Source organism: Oryctolagus cuniculus, chromosome 12, assembly GCF_051225735.1.
Source record: "Oryctolagus cuniculus isolate XC-2025 breed Fujian yellow rabbit chromosome 12, ASM5122573v1, whole genome shotgun sequence".
NCBI classification, from domain to species: domain Eukaryota; kingdom Metazoa; phylum Chordata; class Mammalia; order Lagomorpha; family Leporidae; genus Oryctolagus; species Oryctolagus cuniculus.
In genome coordinates, this window is record NC_142878.1 from 102783705 (window position 1) to 102797955 (window position 14251).

A 14251-nucleotide genomic window follows, 5' to 3' on the forward strand; every position below is an offset into this window, starting at 1 on the left:
TATATTTGTCCAGCAGAGTATTCAGAAGCTGTGTACAGGAGGTAATTCCTCCTCTGGGACATTTCCCACATCACCAGGTACTGGCCTCTGCCCTCCAAGTATCACTAGTAGGCTCCACCAGTTGCTGAGTCACCAAATGAGGAGCTATGCTGTTATTTAGGGTGCACTGCTGATACCCTGCTGTCCTATTTAAGCACTGCTCTGAGAAATAAGACATGGGACAGGTGAGCAGCACAGTGGGGCCTTCCTCGCTGAGCAGTGCGGAAGTTTCCTGTCACACAGCTGTAACCCCTGCTCCCATCTAACCTGCTTTCTCTGCACAGGTTTGGTGCTGGTGTTTTCTTCACTCACAGCAATTGTGATTATATGAAGTAGTATCTTGTTTTAATTTGCTTTTACCTTATTGTTAATGAACTTGAGATTCTTGAGATTTTGTGTATTTTTTGACTGTCTGGGACCTCTGTTTTTTTTTTTTTTGTTTGTTTTTTTTTTTTTTTTTTTTTTTTAATGGTCTTCTGGAAACTGCTTCTGTTCCTTACCTGCACTCCTGTTGGTTTGTTTGCCTTTCCCCATGGATTTTTTTTTTTTTTTTTTTTTTTTTTTTTTTGACAGGCAGAGTGGACAGTGAGAGAGAGACAGAAAGAAAGGTCTTCCTTTGCCGTTGGTTCACCCTCCAATGGCCGCTGCGGCCGGCGCACTGTGGCTGGCACACCGCGCTGATCCGAAGCCAGGAGCCAGGTGCTTCTCCTGGTCTCCCATGCGGGTGTAGGGCCCAAGCATTTGGGCCATCCTCCACTGCACTCCCGGGCCACAGCAGAGAGCTGGACTGGAAGAGGGGCAACTGAGACAGAATCCGGCGCCCCAACCGGGACTAGAACCCGTGTGCCAGCGCCGCAAGGTGGAGGATTAGCCTAGTGAGCCACGGCGCCGGTCTCCCCATGGAGTTTTACTGGTTCTTTGTATGTCCTTACAGCTCTCTCGTAGACAAGGCAGGCGTTTATGTGGCGCTTTCCACTTTGTTTGTGGTGCCTTGTTTGGGAATTAGCGTAGGATAGTGAGACCCAGGAGCCTGGGAGTCCTGTGCCTTCCATTTGCATGTTCACATCTAGGCCTCTGATCTGCACGGAAGTTATTTTTCTAGATGGTGTTTAGTAGCAGTGCAGGTACGTTACCTCATCCTCTTCGCTCACTGCTGGTTTCAGTGCTGTGTCTTGAACAGGCCCTTCTGCCTTGCCACCGTCGCCCTTCACTGGCCCCGCAGTGTCCGTTCCAGACCACCGCCCGCACTTCCGGTCCACCTTTTCCCCTGAAGTTGGCCTCTCCCTCAAGGAGGGAGTTGGAGTTGGACCTTGGTATTTGTCTTTCACCAGGTGCACGGCTAACAGAAGGAGCTCAGGGCCAAGGCCCTTTCTCTAGCTGCCTCCACTTGTTCAGAGTTTCCTTGGTTTTCTGTTTCTCTGGGCATTTCTGTATATGTGTGCTAATATTATTACATCTAGAAGTGACTCTGTTTTCTCTACGTAATTGGAGATATTTAAGGTCTAAGGAACCCAGTAATGATTTCCTGGTGTATAAAGCCATGTCTCCAGTTTGTCTTAACAATTTTCCAGCATTGGTTTCAATGATGCTAAGTATTTTATGTTCTAACATGCTGAATCTTATATATGTTTCCCATATTTTAAAAAGGTCATTTTTAGGGGCCAGCATTGTGGCCTGTGACACTGGCATCCACAGTCGCCTCACTTCCATCTGGCTCCCTGGTAGTACACCTGGGAAAGCAGTGGAGGATGGCCCAAATAAATACTTGGGCTGCTGCCACCAACATGGGAGACCTGGATGGAGTTCTAGACTCCCGGCTTCCACCCGGCCCAGCCTCGGCCATTGCGGTCATTTGGCGAGCGAACCAGCAGATGGAAGATCCCTCTCTGTTTCTCACTGTAACCTATCTTTCAAGTAAACCAATCAATCTCTCTTAAAATTTTTAAAAATCGCCCCATTTCAGTTGGAATGAAGCACATCTGACAAGAGCAGCGCTTCCAACCAGGTGTTGCTATATGAAATACAAATGTAGGGCAGTGGGTAGGATACAGAGCTCATACATGGGGCTGATCATGAACATGACTTTGTGCTTCACAAAAGTTGTTAAAAGGAGCTTGGGGCCAAGGCCCCCTTTTCTAGCTGCCTTTGTAGTTAGCTAATTAACCATGCAGTTCATATCAAACGCCGAAAGAAATTCCAAGTGTGATTAACAAATCTATTAATGAAACTGCCATTTTGACCTTTTTTTTAATTTATTTATTTGACAGGCAGAGTTAGACAGTGAAAGGCAGAGAGAGACAGAGAGAAAGGTCTTTCTTCCATTGATTCACCCCCTCAATGGCCGCTACAGCCGGTGCTGCACCAATCCAAAGCCAGGAGGCAGGTGCTTCCTCCTGGTCTTCCATGTGGGTGCAGGGCCCAAGGACTTGGGCCATCCTCCACTGCCTTCCTGGGCCACAGCAGAGAGCTGGACTGGAAGAGGGGCAACCGGGACTAGAACATGGTGCCCATATGGGATGCTGCGCTGTAGGCGGGGGATTAACCAAGTAAGCCACAGCACCAGCCCCACCAGTATGTCAATTTTAACAACCATTGCCACTACTTCCATTCATTGCGTTAGGTTACAGCTGTAATCAGGCTCAAGTCTCCCTGATTCCTCATCAGCCTTAACACAAACACATACTGACCACCAAAAAAAAAAAAAAAAAAAAAAAAAAGTGCAGTTACACAATCCCCGAGAAGTGGAAATGAATGGGATGAGAATGTCTTTTCTACACCTGTCACTAAGGACACGTGCACCCTAACCCTCCACATCCTTGTCCCCATACTCCTGTGCGGCAGTGTCTCCACAAAGGCTGCCTTCTTTAGTTTCTCTCTCTGCATGATAAAGTGCAAAAACAGTTTCAGCTCCCTGACCTTGTTCTGGACACTGAGGGGCAAGCCTCTACCTGTTTCTCAGATGTGAGCAAAGACAGTAAGCATACACCTGTCTTTTGAAAAGAAAGCTCAAGTCTCCATGTATTCCTTTTCCCCCTTCACTGTAGTCTCCAGAGAAAAGGGCCCACTGATTATGATGTAGCTCTTCTGAGAGCTGCTCTCAGCTTCAGCAGTTCCTATAAGAAGAAAAACAAAATTATGACACAGCGATATCATTGCAGCAAGATTTTTTTTCCCCTGGGGCTTCCAGTAACACAAGAAGCTAAAGGGCAGTTGCTTTAATGGATTCGTGTGGTGTGATGGACAGGACTCGACCCACCTTCCAGAGATACTAGCCAAGCAGGCCATTCTAGTCGGATGGCCTGTCTGCTTCCCTTCCTTCATGACAAGAATTATAAAATGTGGATTCTCTGATACACTCTAGTTGAGACAGAGAGAGCAGGATCTGAGTTTCGGGAAAGGACACAGAACCAGAGCATACAGTGAGAGCCAAAGGACATGGGTGTCTTTGGATATCAAAGGCAGAGGAGCCTAGAGCAGAAGATTCTCTAGGCTCCCCCCAGGGACCTGCACTTTAGGAAAACCACCCCCTGGTTCACGCCCCAGATGGCCACAACAGCCAGGTGTGGGCCAGGCTGTAGCCAGGAGCTTGGAATTGTATCTAAGTCTCTCACTTGGGCTCAAGCACTTGGGCCATCTTCTACTGCTTTCCCAAGTGCATTAGCAGGAAGCTGGATCAGAAGCAGAGCAGCCAGGACTAGAACCAGCTCTCAAATATAAATATGAGATGCCTGCATCTCAAGCAGTGGCTTACCTGGTGTGCCACAACGCTGACCCCACAAAGTTTCCTTGTTTGATGCCAATAATTTTCTTTGATATGGCAATGAAAGAGCACTTTCCAAATCCAGCTTTTCCTGGACGCAGCAATGCTGCTCTCTGTCCAGACAGCTCACAGGCTCCCCTGAAATGCATCGTGTGTTAATGTTTATTCTGCCACCTTCCTCCCTGCCAACAGACTCTCATCTCAGATTGAGTCAACTGTGCACAGCATGTTGTTAACAAAAAAGTTCTTCCATAGAACCCCATCCATCGTGTCATGCCCCAAGCAACACTTCCACCTCCTGCCATACAAGACGCTCCCGTCAATATTGTTCATCTGTGGGGTTCTTTTTAAAGGACAGACTTTGGGACAGACTGGAAAAAATTGGGGCCTGACAGTGTTACAAAATCCTGGGTTTTTTTGATTGAGAAGAATGTGAAGGGGATGGTACCCAGCCCGGCAAGGGCCCCTGTGCCCAGGGGAAGGGCTCAGCAGTGGCGAGCACTTGGATGTCCTCTGTCACCCCAGCCTGTGAGACAGTGTGCAAGCTAACTGATCCAGGTTTACTTGGATCCGAAAGGACAGTTCCTTCCTAGTGTTTATGAAAAAATAAACTGGAATTCTTGGTGTCTAGCAAATTGCTTTTACTCCATATTCCTCAGCCTGTTCTCTTTTTCTGTCTCTCAGAATCATATGCCCTTTTTGATAAACATTAAAAAAAATTCCACCCTCTAACCCTTGAAACTGAAAATAAATTAAATATAATGACGAGAAACAAGTCAGCACCATACTCATTTTGGATTCCCCCCCTTGAGCTATTGCTCCTCCTATCCCAGAAATTCTGAAATGATTCCCCAGAGAGAATATGCCCCTTCTCTCCCAATCCCAGTTGGAAAACACTTTAGAAAATGTACTCTGTGAAAGAATTATTCCTCCTTAATTGTTACCATTTTGACTAAAGCAATGGAACTGAATATCACATGACTTAAGCAGAAAAAGAAGGAAATATAATTATGTGGACATTATAATAGTACCAATTATGTGTGCCAATACAGGAGAACAAGAGAGGAAATACATAAAAATAAAAATAGTGACAACAATAGAATGGCTCGGTTATGGGTTTGCAATTCTTTTTTCAGAATTGTACTTGATGGCATTATTTTTAAAACAACATGGGGCTGGCGCCGTGGCTCACTAGGCTAATCCTCCACCTTGCGGCGTCAGCACACCAGGTTCTAGTCCCGGTCGGCGTGCCGGATTCTGTCCCGGTTACCCCTCTTCCAGGCCAGCTCTCTGCTGTGGCCAGGGAGTGCAGTGGAGGATGGCCCAAGTGCTTGGGCCCTGCACCCCATGGGAGACCAGGAGAAGCACCTGGCTCCTGGCTTCGGATAAGCGCGATGTGCCGGCCGCGGCGGCCATTGGAGGGTGAACCAACAGCAAAAGGAAGACCTTTCTCTCTCTCTTTCTCTTTCTCTCTCTCTCTTTCTCTCTCACTCTCACTGTCCACTCTGCCTGTCAAAATTAAAAAAAATAAAACCAACATGTATGTTTCAAGCTGTGTTTTGAATGAATATCAAATTGTGCACTTAATAATTATCTCATAATATATCTAGAAATTCACAAAGTGATTTTTAAATCATTTTAATTTGACGTGCCTAGATCCCTTGGTAGTCTTTTTCCTAGATTTTAACATTAAATTAAAAAAAAAATAAATACAAAACAGTGGCATATAGAGCAGGTGGTAGAATTTTTACTCACTTGGTAACAGAGCTTTTCCCATGAGTTTTGAATCTTAACTCGGAAGGTTGTAGTATTGAGCTCCTTCTTTTCTGTTTTGGGGGCAGTCATAACCAAGTTAACAGACTTGGGCATATCTAAATAGCAAGAGTAGATTCGGTTATTGGAGCCGCAAAATGGAAACCAGAAATTCCAAGCGACAGTCTTTAGAATACTCCGGCCCTCTGCATCCTGTGTCCCTGGTGACGCGAGGGGAAGAGCAGCATTGGTCTTTGCATTGAAACCACGCGCTGTGCATGTGCAAGAAGGAAGTGCACGCTGGTGAGAGGTCAGAAGACAGTGGATGAGTTTCCTGAGGGAGTATTTACTGTGGATCTCCCTGAACACCAGGCCTCCCAGGAGATGTTATTTCTGAAAGACATAGACCCAGATCTGTGACATCATGGTTCCAGTGGGAGATGCAAACAAGAAGCCATGGCCAGGCAAAGACCTCTGTGTGCTGGGCCACAAGGTGCAGTAGCGGGCAGTTTAGACGTTGACCAAAGTAGTCCACTGGAAGCCTGGGGGACGCTTAACTCAATGGAAACCGGAGTCTGAAGAGAGCACGCTCAGTTGGCCGTGGAAGCTTTTGAAATCCTGTCCTGAGCTGAACAGAGACAGGACTGATGGTGTTCAAGGGTGAGGCAGGACAGGGTTCAGGGATCTGACAGAGGCTGGCAAAAGCCAGGTGCTGGTTGGTGAGAGTGGAGAAGCACATTTCCCCTGACCCTTGGAGGCTGACCTGAGTGGGGCAAGACAGGGTGAGGCTCTACCACCAGGTGGTGAGCAGTGAACTCTGCAGCCTTCCACACTGCGTGGTCTGACAGCAGGAAGCCTCTCACGGCCTCCCCGCACCTTTGCCTGTTCTATCCCCTGGGGGCAGGAGAGCTGTTCCCTTTGTTTCTTCTCTTCCGTGTCTCTAAGCTCAGATGCAAACGTAGATGCTGACCGAATAGTTGTCACCCTTCCCTGAAGCCACCTCCCCCTCGTAGTTTCATCCTCACGCTGACCCAGAAGCACAGAAGTGGCCCTTGTGCGTGTTTCTTAGTTTGTTCCAAAATGTTGTCTTCTCACACTCTGGGTGTGATTCCATGTGTCCCGCATCTCTCCTCTAGAACGTTCTCTCTGCATCCATCAGTCAGGAGCCTGAACTTGAGAGTGGTAGTGGCTAGGATCCTCCTCTGAAATCAGGGTGGCATAAGGGCCCCTGGGGTCATGACCTTCACATAGTCTGAGTCTGAATTCCCTTTTCCCTTGTGCAGTGGAGCTGGCAGAAGACTGTTTCCGTGAGAGACTCACGTCCATGAAATGATATTTTTAAAAAATCAGAGTTAGGCTGGCGCCGCGGCTCACTAGGCTAATCCTCCGCCTGCAGCGCTGGCACCCCGGGTTCTAGTCCCGGTTGGGGTGCCTGTTCTGTGCCGATTGCTCCTCTTCCAGTCCAGCTCTCTGCTGTGGCCCGGGAGTGCAGTGGAGGATGGCCCAAGTGCTTGGGCCCTGCACCCCATGGGAGACCAGGAGGAAGCACTTGGCTCCTGGCTTTGGATTGGCACAGCGCTGGCCGTAACAGCCATTTGGGGGGTGAACCAACGGAAGGAAAACCTTTCTCTCTGTCTCTCTCTCTCAATGTCTAACTCTGCCTGTCCCCCCCCAAAAAAAAATCAGAGTTAAAATTAGAAATATTCAGTTTTCAGACAGAAGTATCCAGAAATGGTCTTTTCTGTGGTCGAATTCGGTAAATATTCGCCCAATGTGATGTACTAGGACTTGTGTATCTGGAAAACAAAAACTGGAAAAAATTTTGCATTTTTTGTCAGCTGCAAACAAAATAACTTCAAAAACTTCAGAGGAAAATGATATTAAAAATTAAGTTTATTTGTGTGAAAAAAATTTTTGGAACTCATGCATAGATTTTTCTCAATGCACATTTTCCACAAAATGTTCTAAGTACCCTCCAGGACTACAAAAGACACAGCATTTTGTCTTTTTCTCCACCCCATTCCTTGCGACGTTTTGGAAGTGTCTGTGACATGCACACTGTGTTGATTCTGTTGGTTTTCCCCGTAAATTCAGAAGCTGTCGTCCTATAATGACCCCTATGTGTCTTCTCCCTGCAGGGATAGGAGGCCTCCAAGACTTTGTGCTGAAGTCCGCAACGCTGTGCAGCCTGCCTTCCTGCCCACCCTTCATCCCCCTCAACTTCGAAGCCACGCCTATCGTGAGAGTTGCCGTGGAGCCGAAACACCCAAGTAAGATGATCCTGTGTTTAAGAGCGTGTAACTTCCATCCTACTTTCTTTCTAAGTCTATGCATGTGATATTTGGTTCCTCGTGATCTGTTTCGGCAACTCTCCAAAGGATATCTAACCCATATCTTGGGAACAGGGCAGGGTCAGGTGCTATGCCATCCCGGGACACCGTGTTCTTGTCAGTGGTAGAGACGGGGTTATCTCTGCGTCTCCGCAGCCCTGTGACCATGGCACAGGAGGGTGGCTCAGCAGAGCTTACGTTTAACGTGAGAGCGTCTTAGCTGGAATCTTACCCAGCTGCTTGCTTGAGAATCCGTCACTGGCCTCTTCCATCGGTTGTGCTGCGTTCTCTGGTCTTTGGGTGTTTCCTTTCTGTTTAGAAACTGCTTCCTGCCCCCTTCCCACTGGCTGCCGAGGCATCCCCATAGTCCCGATCAGAAACTAACAAATCCCTAGTCTTCGGCGAATGCCCTTTTCCCGGCCAGTCCTTATTACTGCTTCTGTTTGGCTTCCTGTGGCTTTCCCTAACCCCTTTTCCTCTGTGACCTCACTGTTCCGTGCTTAGTGTTGGGCACTGAGGAGCCGTCAGACTGTGCTTTAAGGAAGCCGACAAGCAAAGGCATAAAGCGCTGGTTCTCTGTAAGGAGACACACAGCGGCTTCTCTCTCCTGCACTGCGCATCCCACCGCTCCCCAGGTTGAGGCCTTCTAAGACTCACCCTCCCTCAGGTCCTAAGACACGTCCTTAGCATTTGTGGCTCCCTAGAACCCTGGAGCAGATACTTGGAGGACCGCTCCTCTGGCTCGTGGGCCAGTCCTCGTGGACATCCATCTGCCTTGGGCCTCCGAGACGGCGTTGCTTCCTGAGCCCTCCCCGTGGGCTGACGCGGCACCCTGCCTGCCGCAAGGGCTCGCCCTGTTCTGTGTGAAGCCCGCTTCCTCCCTGTGTGCTTGCCCGGATGCTGACCCTTCTCCTGTTCTGCCACTCAGCTGCATCCACACAGGCACAAGGAAGCTCCATCTTAGCTGTGCCTTTGAGTTGGGCAGCCCTGAGTTTCTGGTGCACATGCATGTGTCCTCTCATCCTGGACAGATCCATCGTTACTCCTGAGCAGGACACGTGTCCCCAGGCCTCTTCCTCATGACGGATGAGGTTGATTGGTCCTAAGGACAACATTCTGTCCTCTCGGAAGGAAGCAGATCCTGAGTGTTTGTTCTCCCGTTTTTCTATCTCACGTTTCTCCAAGCCAGGGTGAAAGTGTCATGGTGGGCACCCTCTGTTCCACACCCACAGGGTTTACCCAGAACCAATACAGAGAACTCACAGCTGTCTCAGAGGCGTTGTCTGGTCATCATTGTCCCTTCATGCTAGGGATTAAACATTGATTATCCGTTGAATCCGTTGAATCTCTCCCTAGGGAGTGGCGCACACATTGGTGTCTTCTACGCTGTCAGGTTTACTTGTCGAGCACACATACAAAAATCGATCCTAGCGAACGTGTGAAGTTAGTCAGTACTGCACTTCACTCACGTCGGGCGGGGAGCGCAGAGTCCACTGCGTGGGAAGCTCCCTTCGCTGGGCAGGCGGCCGTCAGGTTTGTCGGTCGCAGTCCCCCCGACCACCTTGCTCACAGTCACTGAGGCAGAGTGCTGCGTGGCTGCTGCCAGTTGGCACAGGTGGACACCTGCTGCCCTGCGGCCAGTGGTGCTGGTGCACTGTGCCAGAGTCCTTCTCCGCCTTTATAGGCCGTGTTCGGGTAGAGTTGTCTCCCTGTCCTTAAGTCCATGAGTCTGTCTGCGTTTGAGATCTCTCTTAGGCACTGAGCCCTGATTCTGTGCATGTGCGATTGGTAAGTCCTTCACTGATGGCATTTGGCTTCTCCAGATTTCAGCGTGGAGTCACTCAGGTCAGTCTTGTTCGTGCTCTGTGCAGGGCTCGTAGTCTAAACTCGCTGGGCCCCCTTGGTGAGGGTAGAGGATGGTGAGAGTGGAATGTCCAGTGAGGCAGGAAGCTGAAAGCAGGAAGCTGCGGCCTGCGTGTGTAAGCAGCCCTTTTGCAAAAGTTACGTTCTGAGGCCATCCCAGTGACTTGAGAACCTCCCATGAGGCCGACCTCTCAAACCCCATTGGTGGAGTAAGTTTCTACCCTCCCAGTGCCAGCAGCACAAGACTCCGGCTTCCGAGTTGAAACAGCTGCGTGGCTGAGGGAGCCGCATCCTGTTCCGGGCAGAGGAAGCCATTGTGTTCACATGATGGGAACTGACGCACAGAGAAGTGAATTAACTTGCCCAAGACAATAGTTAGTAAGTGCCGCTGGCGGGATTCAGACCTCTGCCTCAGAGGTAACTGTTTCTCTTCACTTTTAGGACTTCAGGAAACCCGGTTACCTGAGACCAGAGTCGCTGGTTTCCAGAACCCTTTCATCCTTTACCCATCGTATCCAGTTTGAAAAAAAACAAAAAACATTTGAACCCTGTGTTTACATAGATACATCAGTTTTTTAAAAAGATATTTATATTTGATGGCTGGTGCCGGCTCAATAGGCTAATCCTTTGCCTGCAGCACCGGCACACCGGGTTCTAGTCCCGGTTGGGGCACCGGATTCTGTCCCAGTTGCCCCCTCTTCCAGTCCAGCTCTCTGCTGTGGCCCGGGAGTGCAGTGGAGGATGGCCCAAGTGCTTGGGCCCTGCACCCCATGGGAGACCAGGAGGAGGCACCTGGCTCCTGGCTTCGGATCGGCACAGTGCGCCAGCCGCAGCAGCCAGTGAGGGGTGAACCAACGGAAAAAGGAAGACCTTTCTCTCTGTCTCTCTCTCTCACTGTCCACTCTGCCTGTCAAAAAAATAAAAATAAATATAAATATATTTATTTGAAAGATTGACAAAGAGGAAGAAACAGAGAGAGATCTTCCTTCCATCCACTGGTTCACTCTGCAAACGGCTGCAGCAGCCAGGACTGGGCCAGGCCGAAGCTAGGAGGCAGGAGTTCTGCCCTGTTCTCCCACATGGGTGGCAGGGGCCCAAGTACATTGGCCACCTTCCTCTAGCAAGAAGCTGAATTGGAAGTAGGGTAACCAGATCTTGAACTGGAAATCTGATAGGGAGGTGGTGTCACAAGCTGTGGGTTTACCCACTGCACTACAGTGCCAGCCCCAGATACATGAATTTTTGTGCTAATGGTTCACATACATTATGAAGGACACAAAAATAGAAAATTTTAGTTATTTATTTATTTATTTTAACAACAAGCTCTGGCAAGTTTTTTTTTTTTTTTAAGATTTCTTTTATTTATTTGAAAGGCAGAGTTACAGAGAGAGAGAGAGAGATATCTTCCACCTGCTGGTTTATTCCACAAATGGCTGCAATGGCAGGGCTGGGCCAGGCCAAAGCCAGGAGCCAGGAGCTTCTATCCAGGTCTCCCACGTGAGTGGCAAGGGTTTGAGTACTTGGGCCATCTTTCACTGCTTTCCCAAGAACATTAGGGGAGCTGGATCGAAAGTGCAGCAGCCTAAACGCAAGCCAGCACCCATCTGAGATGCTGACATCACAGGTAGCGGCTTAACCAGCTAAACCACAACGCTGGCCCCATCTGGTAGGTTTTATTAAGGAAACGTTCACGTGGTTACTTTTCAGCAGTTCGTTCTGGCATGTTTCTGATGGTATCAGGGTCACCGTGGATCGGCGTAGCCAGTGTGCACGCTCTGTCGTGTTCTCCACACACTGTGGCCAGTTTGCTGTTGTCACCACTGTCATGATGGGCGCCAGTTTTGGCCAGCACGGTGTAGTTCTTGATTTTGGACTTACTCTGTGCTGGGCCGTTTTTGGTGAGGCACACGAGTTTCCTTTGCCTTGTCTCATCCTCGTCGGAGTGTGCTTGTACCCCAGCACGTACTCCCACTCTCCGTGACAAGCTGGACCCTCGCGTTGACTCCAGTGACCCAGTGACTCTTCCGTCTTCTTTGTGGCCACCAGTTTCCTGCTTTAGATGCAGAATGGCCCCCAGCCAAGAGCAGCCACGAAGATGGAAGGTCAGCAAAACAGGCAAAAACAGAAAATTTTTCAATGAGGGTGTAGGTGTTTGAGGAGTGCCTTTCAAATAAAAAAAAAATGGAATAGCTAATTTTACTTGTATTTGATAGAGATACACACAATATATAAGGTCTGTGTCACAATATAATTGAGTTGTGATTGTGGTTTATACTTGTGTTACTTAACACGTGACTACAGAATTTGGTGGAGTGAAACTACAATGGCCATTTATTTTTTTTCAGACTTTCTTTGGTCAGAAGTTTGGAAAGGGTTCAGCTTGGTGTCTCGGGTGTCTCTGAAGCAGTTTCAGTCTGTTATCACGTTGGGCTGTGTTCCTAGGTGGTTCGCTCATGTGGGCACACAGGTTACTGCTGGCTATCGCGCAGGGGGCCCCCCCGCCATGGCTACGGAGTGTCCTGCCACACAGCATGGAGAGTGGCTTCAGCTGGCGGCCAGAAGCCCACGGCAGACGCTGCGATGCCGTTTGCGATTAAGCCTTAGGACTCAGATGTCAGCCTTCCACAGTGTTCTTTTGTCACCCAGGCCGGCCCCGACTCGCATTGGAGAGGGCTGCTATCATGCACTGGAGAGTGTGACTATCAGGAGGCCAGAGTGATTGGAGCCAGGCTGGAGGCGGACGACCAGAATAGTGCCTCATTGTTGTTTGCATCCTTGCCTTAGCGCTTTGTGATACAGCTGTCCAGAGGTCTGCGTCAAGGTCCCATCTACGGCAACACTGACTCTGGCGGCTGTGGCCACTGGAAATCGCATCCCACGAAGTCCCATAGTGAAAATGGCAGAACGCATCACCAGCTGCCTTTGCTAAGTTATGGCAGCCATTTTCTAAACCCATTTACCAGTTAGCCAAAGATTTTGATGAAATGCAGGATCTTATTTTTCCTGATGTCATCCAGTTTTTATTGTGCTACTCAGGAAATGTAGATTTTTATGTCTTTAGTGAACCATCCGTTTGAAAAATTTTAAAAATAGATAAGGGAAACCACCTTCTAAATTTTAAGAGACTTTTACACGTGGGATGTTTATGTTGTTTTCAGCAACAAAATGGCTGTCAGTGCAAGCGTGTTCAAACATCTAGATTCAGAATGTCTCTGGGCTTCAAATTCTTATGGAAAAGTTGCTTTTCCCTCTAATCTTAAGCTATCATCTTTATCTTGAAGAGATTGATTTTGGCACATATGTGGATAGTCCTTAAAAAACGCTGTGGAAAATGTGTATTATGGGAAAACTATGATTGGATTTCAAAAAAAAAAAATTTTTGCACCAAATCAACTTACATTTTTATTCCATTTTGCTTCCGCAGATTTTTGAAGTACTTTTGAATTGCTGTATATTTCAATGTGTTAAGAGTCCCAGTGTGTGACAGCCCTTGCTTTGTAATTGGACTACTGGAGAGCTGCCTTTTTTTCATTATTATTATTGCTCTCTTGTTGCCTGTGTTATTAATATTACAGTGTTCTCTTTGTAGGAATCCTTTTAAGCTGGGTTTCAAATTCTGTGAAGGTTAAGTTAGTTAATGCTAGATAAGGTCTGTAAATCCACTTCATTAGCCACTGGCAAACCACAGTGCGCTGAACAGGGACAACCCTCAGCCAGTGAGATCCCACTGCCTGTCTCCCCCGAGAGACCCCTGCATCCCGTATGTAGCCTGGGAGGCGCTGCTGTCTCCCAGCTGCTTGTCTTCCAGACCAGGTTCTGCCGCCGAGTGCTCTGTGACTTGGAAAGCACAGTTCCTTAGCTCCTCCACATCTGTTCACTCATCTACAAAATGAGAGCGGATTTAGATCTGCCCCCTAGTTAATGAGTTTGTATATGCAAAGTGCTTGGCACATCGTTATCTCCATAAAGTGTCCGTTATTGTTAGAACTCACTTTCAAGAATAAAAAGGTCTGAAAGTTCAGATATTCATTTCCTGGCCCCCCAGGTAATCAGTTGTTTCTTTTTTTTTCTTTTTTTTTTTTTTTTTTTTTTGACAGGCAGAGTGGACAGTGAGAGAGAGAGACAGAGAGAAAGGTCTTCCTTTACCGTTGGTTCACCCCTCAATGGCTGCTGTGGCCGGCGCACCGCGCTGATCCGGTGGCAGGAGCCAGGAGCCAGGTGCTTTTCCTGGTCTCCCACGGGGTGCAGGGCCCAAGCACTTGGGCCATCCTCCACTGCACTCCTGGGCCACAGCAGAGAGCTGGACAGGAAGAGGAGCGACCGGGACTAGAACCTGGTGTGCCGGCGCTGCAGGCGGAGGATTAGCCTATTGAGCCGCGGTGCTGGCCTGTTAATCAGCTTTGTAGTGCATGTTTGGAAACCACTGCAGAACGCTCTCGGGGTTTTAGTGGTTTGGAAGATTGAAAACCAAGCATTGGAGAATTATTACATCTTTTCTGCAAATGTG

At 48.5% G+C, this 14251-nt stretch overlaps 1 protein-coding gene across 3 annotated transcripts in view; it reads left to right on the forward strand.

Moving 5' to 3' along the window:
- The window catches only part of EFL1 (elongation factor like GTPase 1), a 144030-nt gene that overhangs the window by 100630 nt on the left and 29149 nt on the right, over window positions 1-14251 (forward strand). For all 3 annotated transcript variants that reach the window (XM_002721464.6, XM_089309515.1, XM_089309516.1), the window contains one exon: window positions 7690-7821. In XM_002721464.6, the coding sequence (XP_002721510.3) occupies window positions 7690-7821 (132 nt within the window). The remainder of the gene's footprint in view (window positions 1-7689; window positions 7822-14251) is intronic.